The sequence below is a fragment of the Micrasema longulum genome, unplaced genomic scaffold (assembly GCF_059751315.1).
Source record: "Micrasema longulum isolate JH-2025_06_02 unplaced genomic scaffold, ASM5975131v1 h1tg000357l, whole genome shotgun sequence".
Lineage (NCBI taxonomy): Eukaryota > Metazoa > Arthropoda > Insecta > Trichoptera > Brachycentridae > Micrasema > Micrasema longulum.
In genome coordinates, this window is record NW_028277559.1 from 886,712 (window position 1) to 913,963 (window position 27,252).

Genomic DNA, 27,252 nt, shown 5'->3' on the forward strand with positions numbered 1-27,252 from the left:
ATAAAAAGCTATGATGGTTTTTAATGCTATCGTTTTTACATCGGTAAATTATAAAATACGCGCATTTTCTAAATATCAACAAAAGTTTTGTTTTTACAACTTACTATTAAGAGATACTAAGAAATTTTCAACCCATTTTCTTAGTAAAAGCAGTAATTGGCACTTCAGAAAAATAAAGAAACAATGATGTGTAGTTAAAATAATTGTTCATATTGTGTGCAGTTTTATTTGATCAACGTGATTTAATTTTCAAATATTCGCACCCATGTGTGAATGTTTGATTTTTCGTGTATTTCGCCGCTAATAGCAAAATGTTTTATGTTATATTTTAATTCCTTTTAATATTCGTTTGCTTTTAACTCAGTTTGGACGTTAACTACATTATCTGCTCAATTATCTTAGAGAGCTTTTAGCTCATGGCGTTGAAGCTGGCATCAGCATAACACGCTGACTATAAAATTACCTTTTTCTGCCTACAGGTTTTTTTTTCGGAATACTATTTCTTTTTATTAAACGTGAGTAGAGCATATTTTTATTGGGTGTAAGAAACTGTGGAACGTGAAAAAATAATAATAATTATGTATGAAAACTATCATGACACAAAAATGCTTATCAGCATCATCACCATCTTGCCCCTGTCTACACTCGATGGTGCATAGGGCACTGCATTCGTATTTCAGATATTTTAGAATACATCGATCAACTGTAACATGAAAGAAAGATGATCAGCTTTTGCTTCAGGTGCCAGTCCAGAAACATGACATATTGTAGTATGGAACCACCTTTTCTTTTTTTTAATGTTTCATGTCAATGTTACCAGAAATCGAACCTGGGACTTTCAATTCAATTCATTTATTTTCATATAAAGTATACATACCAAACATACATTCAACACGTACATATTATAAAAAATACATAAAAGAGATTCATATCAAAGTAGTAGGAGAATCCTGCTCCGGAAAACCCCTTCGGATACATGGAACAGATCAATATCTTGAGCGATATTGTTCAGCATAGCGGTAGCCCTTCCAACAGGCATAACCATCGGCTGTTTGGTCCTGTATATCGGAATATGAAACAATCTGTGCTGACGCTGTCTAAGGTAATTATTAGGAACTTACAAACCAATGCTCATCATAGCATGGTAGGTAAATGTGCGAACCACCTCACTTTGAGGCAGTATGTCTCATCTGGCTTTATAATATAATAGGTGGGTTAGTTAAAATCTATTGATGTGTGTATGATATTTTTTTGTCGTTTGATAATACGACTCTTAATATTGTTAATTGAACCCAACTGGTTAGAAAATAAAGTATTTAGTATTTTAAGTAATTTCCTAGTAACAGTGAGTGAAATAATTTGGTAAAAAAATTCATTCTAACCTACTTCACCGCAGACTCTAACCCACACTAATGTAGACTCTGGCCACATGTCATTTATTGTAGCCGTTTAACTCACGTTTATATAAAGTATAACACACAATGTGGACTCTTAAGTGCGTGGCCACAGTGACGAACGTTTTGCGGCGCGGGCCAGGTGCCCGCGAGCGGGAGCCGCACGCGTTCTGACCACGCGCTTTGCGGGAAAGTCAAACCAGTTCGATCTTGACGCGCGCGACACCACGTTTTGGGCTACTTCTGTAGATTTGCAAACAAGCGGTGTTGTTTGGTACATAAAGTTCTAAGTAAGAAGAAAGTCAACCGTAGGAAACTGGAGTCCATCCAAAGACGAATAGCTATCAGGTCATGCAAAGGATACAGAACAATCTCCCTGGTACCAGCTCAGGTTTTAAGCGGATTCATGCCACTTGACCTGAGGATCAGGATCAAGGAGCTTTTAGATACATACTAGGTAAAAAAGAGCCTTACCTTGCTGAACTTGCTGTAGGACAGACTTTACCAGGGAGTCGGAGACTCGTGTACTAAAAAAATTAATAAGCTAAGGAAAAATTTAATTTCTCAGTCTGAATACTTTTCCTTTGTTTTCCCTCACTAAATTATTAACATTAGCACCGTGTTTCACTGTAAGTGTTTGCCATCTAAAATTAGAATTTTACATAATTATACAACTAGTTTAGGATACCCAACACCCGCGCGCCGCAAACGCTTGCCACTGTGGTCGCTTACTAACTCTCATTAACGTAGAGTTAAAAAAATAGATTAAATGGATGTTTAAATGTAGAAAAAACAGTTAACGTTACGAAGTGTGCAAAATAATTACCTGAACTAGCTAAGAGCCGGTAAAAATACGTGTAAATGCCAAGACTTTATTATTCCTTTACTAAAAATGTTCTGTATGTCTTGTTATATCTATCAACATTTTTTAAAAATTTATTTTAAAGCGTTAGTTACGCCATATTACCTTATTGACATTAAAATAATAAAATTACTGTCATAAATATATACAAATTCTGAAAATTGTTTAATTGTGGAAAACATTAGGCAGAGTGGTGAATTTTTATTCCACCCAAAAATTCCTTTATCGCGGTTGAGATATCTACCAAAGCATTATCCCCTTCGTCTTGGTTGAGATGTTGGTCTGCCGATTATATTCTTTAAAATATGTCAATTGTAACATTGGTTTAAACATAAAAACTGTAACTTTGCGGCAGAAGATTACGCTGTAATTATAAAAGCATCAATCGCAAAAAGTTGTTTTGTCTTTTCAGTACGTTCAACTTTGCCAAAATAGCAAAATAGCCCTTGGCTTGCGTAAATGTGAAAATGAGATCAAATAAGTGACTGGATCACGTGTGTATAATATTTTCTGATGAAATGCCTTTTAAAGATGATGGTTCATTTCGTCGCTTACATTATAACACCGCGTATCTAAAAAAATACGATTTTTCTAAATTTCTATGATGTGATGTAATGTGGTGTGGTACGGCAAGACGTAATGTGACGTGATGGAACTAGTATCAATGGTATCAACTAGTATCATGAGGGTACTAGATGTGAGGCAACTTTACCTAAAAGAGGCACTGACACACTTCTGGTCGAGCAATAAGGAGAGGATCAGCAAAACGTTTGTAAGAGATTTTATAGTACGGCCTAGGTACTGCAGTGCCTCTAAAATGTTTACAGCTGGACGAATAAACACCTTCGCTGCCCTGCTTCACCAAAGAGCCTGGAGCCTATGGAAACGCCTAAAAAACATTAATAACGAAATTCTCCAAGCCACTGCAGGGTGGATCCATTCACCGTTGTTCGAGCGATGGAGCGATATGTTAAGACCACCATAAGTGCTGCAATATAAAATTTTATTTTATGTTTATATTTATTTTTATTGTTATATTTATGTTTAATGTTATATTTTTGTTTATATTTATAATTATGTTCATGTTTATATGGTAGAATTGGCTCTGCACTTTATAGCCATTTTACTGGAATAAAAATAAAAAATAAAATAATAAATTGCACCGAGAGTGTTTTGAAAGGGCGTGTTAACCTCTCAAGGACAAAATCTATTTTCACAAAAGGGTTTTAGGACTGTATATTCCTTGGGGGAGGGCTTGGTTTTTAAAATATTTAGGTAGTTTATTTCAATTTTATTTTTTCTTGTACTTCAAATGTTTTTTTTATTTTTTACTATTGCATGTTTCTTTTACGTGTGGATGTACCATGTATATTTTTGCGATGTTTTTTGTTCTACAATATACATGGTGATATTGATTGTTAAAGTTTTATACATATGTTCGTCTCAACTGAATACAGGGCTTTGGTACCATGGAGTTGGGATTTGTGTCTCAATTGAATGTAATATACATATAATATTGTAAATAAAATAAATAAATATATATATTTCTTTAATAAAATGCTAGATTCAGGATAAAATACGGGTTGTAGCTGTATTACAGTCATGTTTTATAAAGAAATATCAACATATCAATATTAATTTTTCGTGAAATTTCAATGTTACATGGAAGATTTATGAGGGCAAAATGCACTCAATTATTTATTTAACTTAAAAATGAAATTTTGCACATGTTTTCCTGTTTAAACAATGGACTTAATATAAAGTTTATATTTGAAGCACTAACTTTGTGGTTATTCATTATAATAAAATAAATAAAACAACTTCGTTTTTAACCACTAATTTTTATTTTTCACGTTACGTAAACCTTGACAAAGAAGCTTGTTTGCTTTGAAACCGGTCGGTGAAAAATAAAAATTAGTGGTTAAAAACAAACTTGTTTTATTTATTTTATTATAATGGACTTAATGTTTTTTTTCAATAGAAGAGCATTGAATTAAATAGTTCATTCATTATCCTGTCTTAACAGGTTTTGGGAGATGTTTTATTTTGCTTTGGAAACAAGGATATATTACTCATAGGGAAAAAATTTGAAGACCACAAGAACATTTAATCATTAGTTATTACGAGTTTCATTTTGAAAAATTAATAATATGTGCTGCCTGCAAATTAATTTTCGGTATTTTATTTGTTTTGAAGACGCTTGGATATTTGACATTCAAATATTAGTTACCTTTGTTAAAACATCAACTTGTATTTTAAGTTGTTTTTGCATTGTGCAGAAACAATGTTGCTTTTAAAAAATATTACTTATTCCCGAATTATCTTTTGATTTTAAAACGATTCTAAATAGAAAATATTTGAATCACAATTAACGGAAATATAGAAACATTAATATAAAAACGAGATGAATAAATTAAAAAATATTTTTGAAAATATCCAATGTCGATAAAATCACCTAGAAAGATATGACAAACATAATATTATAAAAGTTGTCTGAACAGAGTTAAAATATCTGATATATATCCTACGGGGATTTCTAATCATGTGATATTGTTTATTTATTATCTCTTCTGCGGTTGTGATGCCACACTAATCTACGTACGATACAAGACACGATATAACTCTCTTAACTTTTAAAAAGTTGAAGTTGTATTTTTTTATGGGCATTTTCACACCGGATTTGGAAAATAAAATTTGCATAAATATGCTGGATTTTAATACAAAAATATTTATCCTAGAGCACGAAGATAGAACTCATAGCAAAGAAGACAGAGAAGCTATTCTATGGCCGGTGTTTGTGTGAAATAGATTCAGTAGGTTATTGGCATTAATGAACGACACACGCACGTAAGATGACCGGTGTATTTAAAAATTTTAATTGAGTGTGCTATAACAACTCAATTTCTTTGTTTCTTTTTATAAATTATGGAAAAGGAATTGTCAAAAATTATGTCTCCAATTTTTTTTCAAATGTTTGAGCTTTAGAATATTCCATTTTTGCTTGTGGTAATATGATTGTACATCACCATGCACAAATAAATTATTTACCACAGTATTTTAAGAGTTCATAAAACACAGAATATATGGGATGTTTTATTAGAAGCTTGAGGATAATAAATTTTAATAAAATACACGCAAGTGAAGAAAATATGTCAAATATTTTTTTTATGTGATAGATAATTATTTGTTATTAGTGAAGAAAAAATATTTAAAGCATATGGATTATTTTATTGACAACATTTTGGAGCTCCGATTCTCTACCATTTTTACACGATTGGTTAATTTTTTAATCAAAAAGTGGGCTATATTGAAAATGTATTTGATTATTTGTTGTTGTGTAACGTTCAATCATTTAGCATCTTCCCTTCCTAAGCCTTCTCTCACAAGTTTTGCAACACATCACTAAATATTATTAACCTAATTTTAGTGCATGTTTGGACTTGTGGGTGTTTGCATCCCCTTTAACTCTGCATGTTATTTATGTATTTTTTCGTAAATACTATGTAAACTACGGTGACGGTAAAAGAGATAGTGTATTTTAGTATTTGCATGTTGGTGTAATGAGTGTCCTGACAAAGAATCGGGTATGTCTCAAAACCGGTAGACATAAAAAGTCGGTGAGTGGTTAAATATTTATATTTACCAACATTTTTTATATTTTTTATTCCAGCTCGATTAGGCGGATAGTGTAATACCCAACGTGCCATATAACCAGTACAATGTGTTCAGTTATTTTGAAAATATGATTATATGTTCATTTTATAAAACCAAAAATTGCTGACAAGCCTCTAAAATAGAGGCTTAATGCATTTTTTTTTTTTTTTTAAATATTAAAAAAACGATTTTCACAAAATAAAACTAAAAAGTAAAGTTGAATAATCTAAATTCAAAAGTATGTCACTTGAGCTTCCTGTTCCAATGTTGCCACAACATTGATTCCTGCAGTGTTCCAACAATTGACTTAATATTTCGACTTTCCCCCAAAATACAGAATTTAAACAAGTAGATAGATTTCGGATAGACAACTATTAGTCAACCAGTGTTGATGTTACATCGGGTGTTTATTTGGTAGCCCTGCTTTTCAATTTGTTTATTAATAATGTTGCTAAGTCATTCTCTAACTCTCGGTTTTTGCTCTTCGTAGACGACAGCAAAACTCCCAAAATAATTCAAACTTAACAAGACTGCTTTATTCTTGAAACTGAAATTTACTCTTTTAATAAATTAGAACTAAATATTTAAAAATGCAAAATAATTTCATTTCATTGAACAAAACAACCTATTTCCTTTGAGTATCTAATTACCTTAACCACCTCAACCTTAACTTTATCAATTCAAAATTGATAGAGTTAAGTCCATTTAAGATTTACGAGTTGTTTTGGACTATAAACTGACATACAACGAGCATATAGATAATACAGTAAATAAATCGCTGAAATTACTTGGCTTTATTAACAGAATATCCTCTCATTGTTCTTATGTCTGTACAATTTAAACTCTTTATTGATCAACTGTTCGCCCTCTTCTAGAATATGCCTCCGTGGTCTGGTCTCCATTCTATGTGAATTGCATAAATCATATTGAATTATTCCAACATCGCTTGCTTTGAAAAGTATCGTGGATGCTTGAGCTAGAGAGAAGTAATTATTTTTATGCTGATATATAGTCAATGTTAAATATTTCTAGTCTATAAAAACGTAGAACTAATATTGTTTATATATAAATGTACGGTAAACATAATGGTATAATCGATGTTCCGTCATTACTGGGACCAGTAAAATTCAATATTCTAGTTTGAGAAACAATGAAGTACTGTTCATCGATCAGCATAGAACAAACCATGGCCTTAATTCTCCAATGACCCATCTTTCTCGTATTGTTAACTCAAGACAAGATCTGGTCTGTTTTGATTTAAGTTTACAGCAATTTAAACAGGCACTTAATAAATAGTCCAGATCTGGTCTTGATGTCCCTTATGTTTGTCAATGCTTCTTTTCTTTTTTTTCTTCTTTTATAGTCAAAATCCTTTAAATTATTTAAATGGACAATGTCCGTTAATAAATAAATAAGTAGAATATAAGTAGGATAAAAATAAAACTACATATTATATTTCAAATTATCGAAATTATTTTACGAGAAATTTGCTAAATTTGAGACAAGAAATAGTTTCCAACAAATTAATGACAAATCACTACTACGAAGTCTTTATTCTAAAATATACTAAATTTAAAAGAACCAATTTATCAATTGTTTATTTTAATTTCGTGTTCCGAAGTACATTTTACGTCAAAGAAGATATTTTAATCAATGAAACAAATTAGAAGTCCATGTTTTGAGAAATCAATAGGGGAATAAAAACATACAATAAGGCGTGCCGATTAATTAAAATTTTAATGAACTCCATGAGAAATCACAGTTGTTTTTGCTTTTGATATATATAATTATTTTCTGTTCATTAGCCTCTTAATATCGAATCTTAAAATTAAACTTTGACATGACACCAGATATTATTTTTAAATCAGAGTAATAACAAAATATCTCCTTTTGTATTTTATTTCTTAGATTTCGTAATAATAAAAATACGTTTTATCAAATGCCTTAAACACACTCTGTGATATTGACACTTGCGATACATTATTTACTGTCTTAACTGCTCATTTTTGAATATTGCGTAATATCTGACTTTTGCTATTTTTACAGAACTCTGTATTACCGCTTTTTTTAACTTTAATTGAATTGCTGATTTTTTTCTTACCGGTACCTACATGGATTGAAGTAGAATAAAGTTTTTTTTTAAAAAACGCACTTTTAAATATATATTTTCTTTAATTTTTATTATTTTGTTTCTGATTTTATATAATATTTATGGTCATATACAAATGCCAGTGTCAATTTATTATTCGTCCCAACTCAACACAGGACTTTGGCCCTACAGAGTTACGTCTCAAAACATGTATAATAAACTGTATGTAAATACATAAATAAATCAGTTATTTAAACCATATTTTCTTATTTTTTACCACATTTTTTCTTACCGAAAGAATGCCGGTAAAGTCGTTTTAAATAATATATTACTTTTTAAGTTATGAAACAAACAAACGGAATATAAAAAAAATGAGAAATAACATAGTTTGCTTTTTTGCCTCATCAGTAAATGTATTTCTGCCATAATTAACGAAAGGGTTTATTTTGTGATTTATACGAAATTTGAAAGATACTCCTAAAATGTTTTAAATAATGTGACTAGAAAATTGAAAGTAAGAACAAAAAAGTATTCACACATAACATAATACGATTACATAAATAAAATCAATTAAAAGGTTTTAATTGAACAAAAATAAATTTTAAAAGTATTCTTTGAACCGGGTTGTGGTCCCGTGGTAGTATTAAAGACTCGCAGACCAAAGGTCCGAGGTTCAAATCCCACTCTACCACAACACGATTTTCATTTTTCTAGCACAAATTATTAACAAAATTTAGGAAAATGGTTGGATTTTTTTTTATATTTGAGTAAATAATATAAACTTGATTTTTTTTTTTAAATAATTATTTGTCACATATAAGTTTTATGGACTTTTTCATTCTTTTTTAGAATTTTAAATTAAAATGAATTAAATTTAAAAAATATTAATTTAATAAAAATGTAGTCATATGTATTTAATTTGATCTGTAAATTGATTTTTTAAATAATTTTTTAAAATTTTACGCATATCTTGATATTGTAAAATGAGTCTACAGAAATACTAAACCAGTTTTATTGTGTCATAAAGATAACAAGGAACTTATGTTAATTTAAATATGATTTATCTTCGTCTGTGCACATAGTTATTATCTCTGTTATCTTGTTTAAAAATTTGGAAATAAAACACACTGCAAACTTATGAAACTATCATAAACGTACCTGATAAACTGTCTGGCCTGTTGTAAAGTAAAGTGCGATGTTGAGGTTCAGGAGAAACGCGACAGAAGCACGCATTTTGGCACGAAACTTTTGACTTGTGTTTTTTTTTAATTATCTATCGTTTTGACACTTGACACGAGGGAAAATCTGTTTAGCACTGGCGTGCTCAACTCACAACGACATTTTACAAAGTTGAATTCGAAGTAAATTTGTAGTTGTGAATGTTTGTATTAACCTTTGTATCGGAGCTTTTATGTTGGCGGCAAAAAGCTTATTGCGATCGGGGCGTCGCGACGTCAGCTCTTATAGCGTCGGCTCTACCAGGGCGCAACTCGTACGCGTTTCATCACCCTAACAACCTTAATACAGCCTTACAACCCTTTATACACTTCTAGCTTGTAGTGTTGTTCCGCCAGCGAGCGTAAAGTAATATAAAAACCTCATGTACTGAGCAAGTCTTTTTAGAATCGTTTTCTGAGTACAATCAAGTTATATTCACTTAGTAGAATATTATATTAAATCGTTTCTCTGTCACATTGAACTAAAAAACACTTAAATTAAATTACGTATTTTTCTGATTTTATAAACTTCCATGAAAATTCCATCATTTGACTTTAAAGAATTCAAATTTTTGTTCATAATATTGTTGTACATATTTAAACTTGATTTGCGCATTTTTATAATGTTATGTTTGGTGTCGTTAATCATTTTGAAATACTGTTTGAAAAAGCAAATAAAAAGTAAACGTCACTAAACTTCACTTGTTTTGAATTTTATCACATTTTCACTATCCAGTTAATAATTAAAAGCACGTGGTAAGACGTTTAATTAGATTTCATTGACTGTCGTTTAAAAGACAGTTTTTATATATATATATATGTATACGAGAAATCAATTCCAAGAATCTTTTTTTCTGAGCAGAAGAACACTCAAAAGTTACAGTCGTGAAATCTTTCTCATTCCACTTAGAAACAAAGACTTGAGAACTGTGAGATCTCGCTTATATGAACTCTTGTTTTCCGCAGTTCTACTCACTAATACTGTCAGCAAAGTACACATGTTAGCAGTACATATTTACCTTAGCATTATAAAAGCATTAGCAATATCTTTGTGTGTAAATAGATATCGCGATATCTTTTCTTAATACCAATACTATGAAAGAGTATTAACAATCTTCTTGGTATGATTATTTTAACGGATGGGCCTTTCACTAAATTATTCGAGTTATTTCGTCTTACATTCGTAGAATTAGGTAAAGTAAAGATTATGCACTACTGAAAGAGGGCACACGTGCTTTAATATTTTAACAGTAGGATTTTTGTGATATGCCTAAGAAGGCTGACAAGCAAAACATCAAGAACATGATCATTTTTAACCCACCTGTTTCTGTGATGCAACCGGCGCGGCGTTGCAAATTGCATTTAATTAATTAATATGTCGGCAAATACTATAAATAAAAATTTTTTTTTTTTTGTCTTCGGGTAAACCTTAAGAAATAATAAAAAAATGTCACATATTCAGATATTTTAGCTAATTTTAAATGAAACGTTTTGTCCTTCAGGATCTCTGAAAATGACAAAATAACGAGTACCCTGAGTATATATAAATTATTCACCGAGAGAAAAATATGTAATCTAATTAGGTCACTAAGCAAGACACAGATATCATTAAAACGAAAAGAGAAACTGATTATCAAGCGACCATCATTGAATCTCAGGTTATCTACGGTTAACCTAAAGTAACCTCAGGTTACTACACAGTGACTAGAGGGAGTTTTTTTACACGGAATGCTTAAGCTTAAATTACATACTTAGAAATATTTCTTTTGTTCTCGTATTACAATACAGGTATATTGAATTCTTTACTGTTAAGTTGCATACACAGTCATTATTGTCTTGATTTTTGGTACGAAAATTATCATAATATTTTACTTTACAATTAAAATAGATTTCCATCATTCATAAAAACCAAACAGTTGGTATGCACGTTATTCTTACTACCTACATATCAGTAGAAAATATTGCGTTGCCCTCAGCAGAGTATTCGAGAGATAGGAAATCACGATACGATGCAAATATGACACATATTTGAGTTTAACTCGCTACTACAGCTACGTATTCACCTTTAAGTTCAATCCAAAGGTCCTTCAATTTGTAATCAACTGATTTAAGTTTCTGTTTTAAATAGGATGAAATCTTTATATCGATCTTATTCTCATACTCAGACATTGTTAATATTGATAGTTTGATCTGATTTCCGAATGGATTCTATACCCAGTTGATGTCTTTCTGGGTACAGAATCCATTCGCAAATCAGTGGAAACTGGGAACTCCTGGGAAGTTTTATTTTGAGGATTTTTTGGGTTCAATAAATATTTATTTATGGTTTTTCTTGGGGTTCGAACTGTCAGTTAGGTCGCAGTGAGTCACATCTTGCTAGAGGGTGTGATTCTATTAAATGCTGCGAATGCCCAGTTGCATTCCACCGGCAGCACTACTGACTAGTCCTACTCGTTAGTGTCCACGTCGCGAACCCCGGGCAATGTTGGGCGAGTTTTTGGCACCTCAAAACCAAAACCAACCAGCTAAGGGAAGGTAATCCCGACAGAAAATCCACCAGAGAAGGCAACGGGAAACCACTCTAGTCATTGTTTCCCAGGAATCACTACGGCGAGTACATCAATAAGCAGTCGTCCTGGCTGCAAAATGTAAAATTAGCCGAGGACAGATACATATGCTTTCGCTGTAGTGATCGCCAACGTCGGGGAGACCCGGCAAGGCACAAGAAGAAGAAGATGGTTTTTCTTACTTTTGAGGTGACTGACAATTCATTTTCTTCAAGAAGTCTATTTAGAAGAGAAAAAAATTATGTGACAAGCCCTAACTTTCGGAACCTCTGTGATCCTTTTAAGAGCCGCTGTGTTAGGAGAATGAAAGCAAGGAATGAATTTGATAAAATTTTAAATAAAGTAATCAATGAAACTTCTTGGTTTACTTTTACTTTTTTCTTCTCTTCAAGACTGGTTTTATATTATTTGTAACATATTTGGAAGCTTAGTGGGTTATCCCTTTAAAAAAAAATTATTTGTAGTTTATTTTTCCTAAAATTAATTCACTTTTTTAAAAGAGTTTCATCTGAAATATTTTGAAAATATATATATATATGAAACCATAGTTTATAACATAACTTTATTTGAAATTTAAGAAAAATACAACAAAATTTTAATGATTTAAAATGTTTGAAATTTCTAATTTTTAAAATTTTTTTTTTATTCAACGGCTTGTTTAATATTTTATCTTATAATTATTGAAGAAAAATTTTACAAAAATACTTCGTTTTTATATAAGTACCACTGAACCTAGGTTTAATCTAAATTTCAAGAGGCGTAATCCGTCGGTCAAAAAGTAATCATTTTTTAGTTATGTCAAACTATTTTTTTTCAGGAATACCGTAGAAAATAATTGTTTTTATCTAATACTCATTACCTGATACCGTCATTTTGGAAATCTGATAAACCATCAGTACTAAAAAAGAAATTAAAAATTTGGTTGACAGACATTAGAAGTAAGGAATCGGAGAATTTATTGAGTATAGTAATCTAAATATTATGCTATCCCATTGAATCATATATAAATTTATTGTATTTTCGCATGTGCATATATATTGTGTATGTATGTGTGTATATATATGTATCTGTATGTATATGTGTGTATATATGTATGTATGTGTATATGTATGTATGTAGTATGTATGCTTTATATTTGTATTTTTAATTGTATTTTTACATTAATTGTAAACTGAAATTTTTTTTTCTTTTCTTCTCTTTTGGGCTATAACTGTTTTTCTATTTATTCAATATTGTTTTTATTTATAGGAAACATATTCGAAAACCATATTTGCCGCAACAAATCGGTTTCTTAGAACGGGCATTTGCCCATATAGGAACCGATTGCAACATTAGGCATACTAATATTTGTCTGGCTTGCCGACCCTTCATATACTGTGCCTACTCCCAGTACAAGCAGAATTTGCCAGTGTGTTTTTTGTGCCATTTTTGTAACAATGCATGTATAAACTAATAAATGAATAAATAAATAAATAAATAAATTAGTTAATCTTTTTAAAGCAACATTTTTAAAGAACGGCGTTTTAAAATAGCAAAATCGCATGATTTCCATATTTTTATACTACTGTCTTATACTTTTTTGATGCACATAAATAATAACAAGATTAACAGAACTAGTTTTTTCAAGTCAATAGAGAAATATAGTTATACGTAAGATTATAGAGGGCATTTTATTATCAAACCTAGATTTCTCTGCACTAATATTTGAGTAAAACAGATAAACCCCCAGACTGTATGCCGCTGTAAGGTTGGAAAATGCGATTGGACTAAGAAACGAGGAATATTATACACGAGTAAACATATAAAATGGAATCTTAAGTTTGCCTAGATGATCGTATAAGTATGCATTTGGTGCGCACTTGAGTTCCTGAGAATTGTAATACAATAATTTGTGACAAACGTATTTGCAAATTTTAAATTAAATTTTCAAATAATATTTGAAGTAGTGACTTAATGGAAAACGAATATTTATTTTGTGTAAAATCACAAAATATATTTCATATGCCGACCGGTTTCGTGTTTTGAATATTTCGATAACTATATTTGCCATTGGCGATGCGTGCAGGTATATTAAATGTTGTAATGTCACAGCGCAAACGGATTAATAAGGAGTGAAATGGACTAACCTTTTTAAAGATTTTCTTATTTCTCTGGAAAACTGCGGCAAAACTCCACGCTGCTGATATCTTCGTTTTCCTTTTCATAGTGATTTATTTTGGTTGAATATTCATTATCTTCTTTGTGTTTATAATTCCTCTGTACGTGTGATGTCACTGAACTACTCCTAAACGGTTTAACCGATTTACGTGCGGTTTTCATAGAACTATAGATCTTTGCGCTGTGCGTATTTATAGATATTGAAATCTTTAATCTAAAATGTAAAAAAGAAGTAAGAAGCATAAATGTTTTATTCATCGATCTACCATGGTTGCATTCGAGGAGAATGCATATACAAAAAAATGGCAAGACGTTGTTTTTTTGTGTATAAAAAAGTTTGTTTTTAAATGTTTACATACATTATTTGTTTTTTGTGAATATCAATCAGATTCTTTCCTTAAATTTCTTAAAATTTCTACCCATTTATTTATTTTTATTGGATTTTTGGTAAAACTTAAATAATATTAAATTCAATACATTTTTTAAAATCGTATTCCTACATAAGTACACCTTTTTGTTGGTGAAACGACCGGAATTTGACGTTTGCAAAAAGAATGCCATATTTGAAAAAATATTTATTTTATTTTTTGGAATTCAACCATAAACAAATACCTTCTTAAATTAAATATTTTTTTAATATTGTCAATTTTTAGTCTGGAAATTTAATCACAAACAAGTACTTCTAAAACAAAAGTTGAGTTTTACTATAGTTTAATTTATAACGAATTCGGTTTAACTATTGTTCTACTATCAATGCGTTGTTTCGTCCGCGTTTTAACTTGAGTGAAATATAGCCACTGTTTTTTTATTCCAAATCTCAAAAATGGAACATTATGTTTTATTCATTTTTTACACATTGTTACACTGTGGAATGTGACTTTGCAAACGTCAAAAAAGCGGACAAATTAAACCATGTGACAACATGGCATATTTAAACGCAATAAAATAACATCGGTAAACTGAATCTTATAATAATAATAAACTTTGACAATTTCATATAATAAAAACCGAAGAACAATAACAACATTTTAATATCTTATTTAAAAACAATAATGGTAAGAAAAAATAAAAGATAACAAAAATACGGTAATCCAACAAGCTCTGAAATACTGTAATGTGGATATATAATAATAAAATATAAATCACATTCTTTGTTCATACCATTATTTATAACTTTAAGTGAATTATTTTCAAAAAGAAGACATGATTTGACTGCCACGAAGTTGACCGTCCAAGGTTTGATGAAAAAATACTGTCAAATCGTTTTCAAAATGTTTTCGTTTTTTTGACAATAAGTAAAAAATTTCATCATCGAACAAACTTTCCGATTTATATTGATCATAATAAGCGTTTTCCATTCCGTATTTGTAAATAAAAGCAATACTGAGAGACGCGAGTAAATAACGACAACCGGTCAACGTTAAAAAATGACACCATCTTCATTATTCTACTATTGTACGAGTATAACGTTTTACTCGCCAACATTGGCCCGTTGAATTTTTAACTAATGGTTTTACTATCCACCGTTAGTTACTTTAGATGAAACAACCCATTTATTCCATTTTGAACTATTATTACAGATTTTTTACAATAACTAACAATGAAACAACCGGGCTTTAGCCAATCGGCGGCGGTGCAAGTAAAAAATGTAGACATAAAAAATTCGAAATTTGGATAATTCGTGCGTTTTTGTCGAAATGGACAAAATGGGTTGCATGCACAAAATACCATAAAGCAACACATTTTGCCCATTTTTACAAAAACGCGTGAATTATTCAACTTAACTTTTTTCTCGTGCAACTGGGCTTAAGTTAGATTACAGTTTTTGAAATGATTTTTTAGCACACCTATCTTTTTATCTGAATCAAGACTCTTTGAGAGAATCATAACGTACAACGTTGTTACTGGTTTAATCAACCAAGCATTCATTTAATTTTGCAAAGGGACACAACGTTTCTGGTAACGCTATATCATGTGTAATACCAACAAGCTAATTGAAGCTATTTCTGTTCACATGAAACGCAGAAAGCTCTCATTCAAACATGGTTATTACCATCCCGTACGTGATATTCCGAGTAACTGCAAATATCACAGTTCAAATAAACTGAACATGGACATTTTATACTGGTACGATAAATGTAAATTTTAACATCAAATAGTTTTAATTTTTTTAAATAAAAATATAAACATTATTACAATATGTACATTATAAAACAAAATATCGAAATGTATTTTTTCCCGACTATTCAATAATAGTTTGTCATCGGGTGCTCAGACATGATTTTTTATTAATAATCAAATTAAAAAGTACAGATATAATACTGTATACGTATAAAATAATAAACATAAAATAAACTAAAATAATGAACACTTCAGATTTTTTTAAAGTAATAAAATAGAGTAAAATAATACAATTAAAATTAAAGAATAGCAATTTACTTGAATATATTTTATATATAATAAAAAAATTGAACAAATTTATAAATAGTGTGTGCTCATAAATGTAATCTAAATAAGATAAAAAATAAAATACAGCAAATCGAAAATTTCAATTCATGTCATATAATTAAGATCTAAAAAATGTAAATAAAATACGAAAGAAATAAACGAAAAGGTTTATCTAAGAAAATAACAAAAATGTATTCAATGAGAGTTAAAAAAAATGTTTTTTTGATAAAATAATAAATCAATATAGGAACGTTCTGTCTACTAACCACTTACGTAATAAAAAGATAACTTTATTTTTACTATAAGTTTAAGTGGTAACATATTAAATATTTTTGAAACAATATAATCCAACGTGCATTGTCCATATTTATTTTTAAATTTTGGTACAACTAGGCCATCAATAGATGTAAATCTTGTTAGATAGCTGTGTTCTAATTTATTTTTATATATCGAGCTGAACATCTGTTGGATAATAATTTTGCTCGATAAAATACCCTTAACTGGTAAAACATTTCATTCATTACACATAAATGGAGTATTATTTCTCTAATTGTATACATAATTGGGTGCAATCAATTTGGCAAGCGCATTTTGAACATTTTGTACATCTTTAATGTTTGTTGCACAAGAATATCCCTAAGCGGTGATCCCGTATCTTATTATAGATTCTCCCAGAGGCAAATATACTAATCTAAGAGTGTAAAAGTTGTATTAATAACAATACAAGGTTTAAGCTGACATTTTCTAAGGATCACAGGGCCAACAATAAGATACACTGTAAATATTATGCCAAAGTGTTGCACCTTGCCGAACAAAATATTGAATACTAAAATAAGTAATATATCGTTTTATATGTATAATTGCTTGTATGCACATACACGCAGTCAACTCCACAAAAATCAACAAAATCCTTAGTCCTTATTTGTATGTAATGTGTATAGTATGTAAATATTTTAATACAAATGATATTGATGCAATGATGAAAAAAATAATTAAATCCTACCACATCAAGGACAATATATTATCTCGTGTTGTTTACATTTTAATCCTTGAATTGATTATTTTAAGAATCGTAACAAGCGAAACGTTTCTGTTTTCTTGGTAAAAATCACTTTTGGTTTTCATGTTTCTATCCTCAAATATACAACATCAATTTAAGATAATCCATATCCGCAAAAAACGTACATAGGGTACCCCTTTTTTTTTAATTGAGAGTATTTCGGTCATTGTTACGTGATCGTTCCTGGGCTTTAGACTTTTCTTTAATTCTTAATTGAATGACAACTATAAAATTGTCAGGAATAGAACTTAGGACTTGTGCGTTGTAGACAAATACTAGTATAACTACGTAGTGCGAAAAAGAATTATTATTTTTTTGCAATACTAACAAAAAAAAATATGGCTTAATTTTTAACCTAATAAAAAAATGGGTAGAAAAATATAGAAAATTTAACTCTGAATTTTTTATTTAGACTCTAAATAACTAACATTAGATAAAAATCAAAGTTTTACAGTGATTGTTAGATCACAGTTATTTTTAGATACCTGCCTAGGTGCCTAGTTAACCTAGGAAGCCTCCGTGTTGTAGTGGTTAAAACGCTTGACTCACACACTGAAGGTTCCTAATTCGATTTCCGGTGAGAACACTACAATTAAATGTGAAAGCCTGTGAATTTTCTGCTGTAATTCAGCACTGTAATTGGGCCTCCTGATCTGCTGTGGTGCAAATAAAAAAATGAAATAAAAAATAAATTAACACGACATTTTCGTAGCTAAAAAAAGACATATAAATACCAAAGTTTGGTTTTTATGCTAATTTATTTAATTAAATATTCACTTTTGTTATCCCTACCTTTATTATTGTTACTACTCACAAATTGTCTCAAAATACTCATTTTTGTTTTTGAAAATTGTTTTTTTGTGATTGACTTATTACATAAACCATTTTGTTACAGGCGTTATTTAATAAAGTGCCTCGTTGATAAAGAAAAATAATTGCACATATTTTTTGTTACATTTAAAAAAAAGACATAAAACCGGTTATTATTGGCCGATGTAAATGATCGCTTTATACAATCTAACATTTACCATTCTGCCTATGTTTTAATATTTATATTTCTTTAATTATTGGGTTTGTCAACTTGTATCCGTATCCAAGTGAATAAAGAAAACAGTTAGGTGTCATATCATGAAGGTCCATTATAGAGTGACGGTAAGGAAGGCTAGAAAAATGAATCCGTACTCGATTCCCGGTGAGAATACAAAAATTAAATGTGATATTTCTCGAGCCTGGGCATTCTGTACTTTAATTTGGCCTCCTAGTAGAAGCGAATTGTTCATATAAGCGATTATGCGCAGCTTACTATTATATTCGAGAGTCCATAATAATGTTTTATGGTAACTTTATTTACAGAACTTAAAATAAATTAATAATTCTTATCTCTTTAAAATTATTGCCACCTTCAAAATAATAAACAAATTTATTTATTTAAACATTTTATCATAAATACAATTTTATGTTCACTTTGCCCAGATAACAAGGGTACACACCCCGTTCCAAGCTAGACAATTACATTTTAAACATGATAACCGTTTACAAGTTAATAGAAAGCACAGACCAATAAAATATAAACTTACTCGTATATACATTTTGATAAATATACATACACACATACACATACATACATACATACACACATATCCATATATCAGGGGCGAATGCTCCTTATAATCGATTACATGCAGCTTACCATATTTTTTTGACATAGTACAAAATGTTTTATAATACTGTAGTATTATTAAGAAAAAACACATCACCAAAAAAAATATAGTACTTTTCTTGAAAAGTAATATATTTTTTTATTAAATAAATTTAATTTATTTTATAAATTTACTTACCCTTGGGTACCCTTGGGTAAGTAAATTTATATAATATACCTTTATTCCATACAGCGACCAGTTGCGCCTCTATTGGCCAAAATTATTACCACTGGATTACACGAGATTACTCTGCTCACTTTAAAATCACTAATTCAAATACGTCTTTAACCTAAAACGTTAGAATCTCGTTCGAAAAATTACACTTGCGATTATAGTAAAATCTTGCAGCTTTCATTAATGCAATTTGATCTTTTAATACTTTTTCATAAGGGCTAGTATTCTTGAAAATACAACAATTTAACTGACGATAGTCTAAGGGAGGTGACAATATACGCACTTGTTATATGTGAGAAAGAGATAACGAATACATTTTATATCTCTTAACACGGAAGTTACAATAATAAGTAAGTAATTGATCATACTTATGTTTCGGTGGTTTGAAAGTAAATTTGCTTTAAAATAAATAAATATTTTGTTATTTTAATCGAAACGAATTGATATTTGAATCCATAATATAGTATAAATCCTTGAGTGGGTTTTAAAAAACAAAGATTTGCTAATTGTTTTTTAATTGTAATTCGTTTTTGTGCATACGATGACAGTTGAATATTGTAGGTTATTCTTCAGTATCCGTTTAAACTTTGAAAATTAAGTTGAGTTATGATAAAAACGTTACTAGTGTATAGTGTTTAGAATAAATATACATGAAGAATTAAAATATGTATAACTTATGTCGTTTTGTGAATAATAATGTGATTTAAAAGTCGATGAAACAATGATTCTTAAAACGTAATTTATGTTTTGTTTGGTGAACTATCGTACTCGGTAAGGAATACTTTTTAATTATTTAATTATTATCATTTATAAAGAAATAGTGTTTTATTTTAAGACAAGTTATAATAGTCTGACTTAACCAAAGATGCACCGGTGCGCTAACGAATTATACAGTTTATTAATTACTTTTTCGACACCTAGCCCGAAACGCGGAATAGCTGCGCCGGTGGGTCGTTGCTTCCTAATGACGAAGGCGGGGGTCGAGTCCATGGCGTTCCAATTTTTTTTTGCAATTATTTTTTTTTAAATTATATTTTTTAAATTATATTTTTTAAATCATATGTTTGTGCTACATTACAAAATATTTTTACTGAAACTATTAGCCGCTGGAGCCATTTGTTAGCAATTATTTATTAAATATAAAATGGACTTGTTTTTTATATGCCATACTACCGCTATGGACATTTTATTTATTTATTTATTTATTATATACATATGGCCTAAGCCAATTACAACAGTTACATGAAGAAACATAAATGCAAGAAACTGAACAAAAAGAACATAAAACTATTTAGCAAAGACAAACAAGGGCAAAACAATAATAGTATCCAATATATTCAAAAAAAACGAAAGACCAAAAACTTTGAGCTAAACCACGCCAATCCAACTTCATTCGAAGAGATCTAGGTAAAGCCGGAAGATCTATCCCAAAAAATTCCAAGTCGTGTGATGAATTGACAGAATTATTTATCAGAATTTTCATAGCTTACCAATTTAAAAACTCACCGCTCGTCACTGCTATATATATAAATAAAGCAATGCTTCAAAAGTTAAAAATGAATAAGAAAATTATTTGTATTTCTTTTACTATTTTTTTTTCTTCTAATTTTTGCTAATAAAACTTGATAAAGTTTAAACTGCTTATGTAATATAATATTTTACGCAAAACATAATCAGCCTATGAACGTCCAACCTATAAAGATATTTTTTTTCTTAGAGAGAGAGAAACGATTTTTGGATGTGGGCGCTCTCAATGCGTCGCTCTGGCGCGCGGCATTAATGTTTTTTAGTTATTTATTTAAGTATTTTTTTCATAAAATGTTTTTAAAAAGTTATTGTTTATATAATAAAATTTAATGAAACTACTTACCCATATTTTTTTTTATAAATATCGCAATACTTCAAAAGTTATTTACCAAAAAATATTTCTATTTTTTTCCTATTTTTACTATAAAAAGTCCATATTTAATTGTTTTAGAAATGAATTTCTTGACCCTGATTTATGCGAAAACGATATCAAACATGACCTTGTAGTCAAACTGAATTTGATTTAAATCGTAGACTGACGTGCGGCAGATAGGCACTTTGACACCCTCCCCCCCCTTCCCCCAGCGGGGGGTGGACTTGGCCAACCGGGCTTTATCAACTCAGTTTGACCAAGTGAACAACTGTGCCAAGCGACTTGCCTTAATCACATTTTGCAAGGTCCATGTCAATACTAATTAGAGTATCTTGTATTATGGCTGTGGTTGACGCTTGGGTATTTGTCTCTATTTATGTGTGTAACCACTACCGTTCTCAATATATACTGTTGAATAATATTAAGTACTCTGAATTTTTTGAAGAGCAAGTCACTTGGATAACGAAAGTGTTTTTTTTAATTACTCGGATTAAGGATTTCTGTGCAATTGTTACTGGTTCAAGGACGGTTTTTGTGCAAGCTCCCCAACCAATTAGACCATAAGTCAAAACAGAATTTGCCAGTGCATTCAAATCCGGGACTTAAAGTTTATTTCTAAATGGGATGAAAAAATGTATCAAACGCTTAATTTTTGCAGTTATAGTTTCAATTCGTTCATCCCACCTTAAATACTGGTCTATATTTTTTCCCAGATATTTTATACTCTGAACACTTTTCAGTTTTTTGCAGTTGCAATTCACGATCACTGAACAATTTTGTAGTTTAAATTCGTGAATTTTATTAGGTTGTCCGGCAAATAAATAAAATAAAATTTAAAAAAATGTATACAAAAATATATTACCAAATCTAGTATCATCTTGTGAGTTTTTAAGTAATGGTCAACATTTATTTGTTGATAATTAATCTTTCGCACGTGTCATAAATAATAACCATTTTACAAATTTATGAATAATAATTAAAATAGTTACTACACAAAAACAGTTATGAAATTCGCAACAAGTACGGAAATAATTATTTTTATTCGCCGATTAAAAATTCAAATTCATTGTATTGGATGGGTCGCGGAGATTCTACACTGCCGCACCGCTCTGAATACTTCAAGATTGGATCAGATTTATCGAAATCATGGTGACATTATTTTAATTCAGTATTTACATTTTACGTATTATTTATCCGCTTATAGATCGACAAGTATCCATTTTCATTAAAAATTCAATATCTGGTACGAATTTTTGTCCCCTAAAATGTAAATCTTTTTTCACGGTCGACTTGAAAAACAATAAACCATTTTCATCCTTTCATTATTCAGGAAATGTTTATTAAAGAGCATGAAATTATTTTAATTTAATGAATGGCTATGAATGAATGCCGAATTCACAAAAAGAAAGGTAAAATTAGAATGTTGAATTATTTATGCGAATGAGAAATTATTATTCATATTGAAGGTTAAAGGTTGAAGTTTACGTGATCTGTCATTAAGTTTAGTCAAAACTCGAGTTCTACATTCTCTTAGCAATGTTTCAAGTGTAAAAGCCGTTTATAATTTCTCTCATCAGAAATTTAATGCTCTTGTAGTATAATAATAATTCTTTGTCTTAATATTGATATTAATTTTTGTGCACACTCACACATTATTGAATCATTTGTGATCGTTTTGTAAAACATGTTAAAATTGAAGAATTTTCGATAGTTACTTTTGTAATAATGCTATATTTTAGTAGCAATTCCAATGTAAGTATATTATTATCATTTATTCCCTAAAAGAAAAACTTTGTACCATCGGGTTTCTGGTACAAGTTAGTAAATAAAAAGCATCAAAAAATAACATGTCTTCATAAATGACATTTAATTATCTTTAATTAAAAAGCAAATAAAAATATTTCAGATTGTATAAATACAAAAAATGTATTTTATTATATAATATTCAATTTGCGGTTTTATTTGAATCGTTGATTTGAAATGAGCATTTAATCTTAAAGTTGCAATATCTCACAACTAGTAAAACGTTTATTACCAACTTGCAACAGAAACCCGATGATATGAAAAGATGATGAATTTTATACGGAAGTTCTCAACTTTGGAAATTAGATATGGCCAAATAATATAATGAAAGGTATTTCCAAGGACCTCGTTCCGGTCCAATATCTTAGGTTGCGCAACCAAGACGTTAGCTTTCTGTAAGGTCTACGTTGTCCTTAAATTTTGCCTAGTATAAGTTGGATGATTTCATACTTATCTCCATGCAGGATGTGACCCAGATAGGAATTCTTACGGACCTTTATGCATTTTAACGATTCCATTGCAATAAGCTTTCCTCGCGAACCTATTTCGCTAACCTAATCTACCAACAGTATACTCATACGATGCATTTTTATCTGAAGCCTCATTTCGAATGCCTCCAACAGGTTCACAGTCTGTACTTTCAAAGTCCAGGTTTTCTAAGCCATAGGATACACTTAACATATCTTTGTCTTAGTTTTAAATTCATTTGATCATCGCTGAATGTTGTCCTTACTTTATTAAATGTGCTACTGGCCAATTTGATCCCGTATTTCGCCTCTACAACTAGATCTACAGACTTTGTTATTATACTGCCCAGGTTTTGGTATTGGTCCACCTTCTTTAAATGTTTAGTTCCTAGAAGTAATGCTAGAGCAGTCTGCCGTAAAATAATAAAGTAATTTATGTTAACATATTTTTATTTTTGTTTATTTTTCCATACTGTTACGTATTATGCATGTATTAAATTACATATTTTATACATTATATTTATTAAACATTAGAAGAGAAAAAATACATATTCTAAAAATAAACATAGCTTTAAATTTGGAAAAAATGCCCACAAAGACTTAAACGTCTGAGCGTGGGCCATTCCTTTTTTATTGTTTTTGGTGAATTTTTTGGTATACAAACACAAATATGACAATGCCATTAAAAATCATACAGAAATAACAGGAAAATGACATAAACAATGTAATTAAGACATCAAAGTTTAGAATATGCTGTTGTACGACTCTTTCACAATAGGTGTATATCTGTATTTTCCATGCTGATCCAAGTCCTCAAAGCCGCTTTAAACTTTGGAAGGGATTCTGTATTTTGTATTTCCTTGGGTAGGAGATTAAAAGATCTTGGACCAACATGGAAAGAGTGTCTCTGTGCGAACTTAGTTCTGCATCATGGAACCGACAGTACACTTTCTAATCTGCTACTAGTCCTATTTAAATTATTGCCAAACAATTCCCTATTTTTGTGTACATATTTTAAGCATTGTAATAAATATAACTTTTTTAAATTAAGGAGTCCGCTCTCTATGTACAATTCGTTACTAGGAATTAGTCTATGCTTTTTGTACATTATCTTAACTATACTCTTCTGTGCGATTTCTACAGGGTGACTATGTGCGTCCAAAACTCCACCCCATCCAATTACAATTACAATAGAGATGAAGATCTAGAGGGTTTATGATCTGTCAATGGCTGATTTAATTAGCCACTTTACACACTGTGTAACATTCACCATTCTGCCCATATTTGAACATGTATATTCCTTAAATTCTTTCATCTGTTGATGTTTGTGAAGTTAAAGAGCTGAAACCTTCATTTATGCATTCAAATATGGCCAGAATGGCGAATGTCACACAGTGTGTAAAGTGGCCACTTAAACCAGCCATTGACAGGTCACAAGCCCTGTACATGCCTAGACTTCTATATTACCTTATCTCTACTGTTCTTAATCTCTGTTGTAATATGTTAATATAAACAGCTCTCAGGGTGTTGAATCCAGTCTTTGTCTACAAAAATTTTGACTCAAAATACTGTTAGTAATTTATGTAACTATTGTTTTATAAATTTTGCAGTCAATTGGATATAATCACTTTTGCTTTCTTATATCTGCTCAACATCATTTTTTTGTAGATTTGTATATTTTTGATTATATATTTATTCTTTAATGTTTTTGCAGTGTTTATATTTCATGCAATGGGCGGAAATCTTTAAAAAATGAGGGGTTCGTAAAGGGGATTACAGGTTCCAGATTCCTCTACAGATTTTTGTTTCCTGATATAAAATTATTGTTTGATTTTTAATATTATAAGTTTGAAATTATTGTTTTATACTGTATATTTAAATATAATCCTTTTTCTCGGATTATATGTTTTGGGCATTGACAACCCTTTATAAGCAATCGAGTCGGTTGGCAACGCTTTAAAAATTTTATCAACTTTCGTAGCACACCAAACAAGTAATATTTTATTTTTGCATAGAAATATTATTGAGTTTGAAAGTTCCAGAGAGCAAAGATCAAAAACTTTCAGAAAATTATCATTTTTGAAAGCATATTTGAAAAGCAACTGAATAACTTTCCAATCAGTTTGAACATTTTTAGCTTTGCATAATCTTTTAAAATCTATATTTGGAAAGTCGATTTTTATATTCAGTGGTTTTGGCGTTATTAAATATTTTTATATTTGGCGTTATTAAAAATAAACTATCAAAATCTTTTTATTAAATCGAACCTAGGACCTCAAGAATGGTAAGCTATCGCGCCAACCAGTACACAACAAGGCTAACATAATAGCTCTTTACTCAAAATCTTTATTCAAGGTGTTAACCGAACAACAGTCATCGAGTGGAAAACATTCGTCTAGTATTCTGGTTCTGTTTCACTCACAGAAATGTTTTCTTCATCCGTCTAGTCTTCTATAAAACTTGAATTATTTTTTTATTATATTTGAATATTGCGTTAGTTTGGACATGTAGAACGAATGAACGACGAAAGAACGGCTAAAAAAATACAAAGCGACTGTTGATGGACGCAGAAAACGAGGAAGACCGAAAAATACATAGCATGACCAAATCCAACAAACACATGAAGATGGATATTTTAAAAGTCGGAATAATCGGCGCGCATACATGAAATAGTAGTCAAAGATAGAGTTACATGGCGTTCTATCCTCTTTGCCAACGCATTACGGGGAATCGGCGTGACGATTTGTTATTATTGTCGAAGTTAATTAATTTAATGGCTTTTAACCCTCTCCCACCCAATTATTATTTGATTGTCAATCACAAAGTTAGCTATTTACAGCAATACAACGGGCAGTGAGTTCTCAGGTCGACAATCGTAAACGCTGAAAAGACTTTTGTTTAATGCAATAGAGCAAAAGAGCGTCTCTATAGGCGAGTAAATAATTACTCCGAGTTTTAGCCACTATTTTGTTTTTGTTCATATAAAAATTTTTCTAAACTTACTTAATGTGAAATCAAATGTACATATGTTTTTTATTTATTTATTTAACTTTTTGTAAATAATGTTATTTGTACATTAGCGGGCTTATTGCCAAATGGCAATTTCTTCCAAACAACCAATAAAATAATAGTTTTATTTTTATAATTCAAGTTACAGAACATTTTCAATAAAAAATAAAGATTAACAAGCTAAAGATATATAAAAATAGAAATAAACGTATTTGTTTATAAATTATTTTAAATCAAAACTATTACTCAATGGGAAAAACGAAAAAAGAGGAAAGAGGAAAGAGGAAAGAAGGAGAGATTAAGGAAGAGAAAGGAGATGTTTCTTCAGACGTGATTTAAACAGAGATAATGTAGTAACATCTTTGATGGTGGATAGGAGATGATTCTACAGTCGAGCCGCATGGACACTATATGAGTTAGAGAAGAAAGAGGAATTATGGATGGGTATTAAGAGAATGCCTTAAGAATTAGAACGAATAGGTAAACCATGAACTGATAAGCGCTGAATTTTTTTACGCAGGTATGTAGGAGCTTTAGGACTATGAAGTACATTGAACAGAAGTGAGAGGGAGTGATAGTCTCTCCGGTGTCTAAATTTGAGCTATTTTAGATGCCTACGATAATCAGAAATGTGGTCATATTTCCTAAAACCAAAAATGTATATTATGCATGTATTCTGAAGTCGTTCAAGTTTATTGAGTTGCTCAGAGCTTAAATTAGTCATAGAAACATCCGCTTAATCTAGCATGGG

At 30.2% G+C, this 27,252-nt stretch overlaps 1 protein-coding gene across 1 annotated transcript in view; it reads right to left on the minus strand.

Moving 5' to 3' along the window:
• Positions 1-10,145, minus strand: part of LOC148282232 (corticotropin-releasing hormone-binding protein) — an 81,912-nt gene extending 71,767 nt beyond the window's left edge. The window contains exon 1 of the mRNA XM_088225412.1: positions 9,158-10,145. Within this exon, the coding sequence (XP_088081538.1) occupies positions 9,158-9,232 (75 nt within the window). The 5' untranslated portion in view covers positions 9,233-10,145. The remainder of the gene's footprint in view (positions 1-9,157) is intronic.
• Between the last annotated feature and the right edge of the window lie 17,107 nt (positions 10,146-27,252).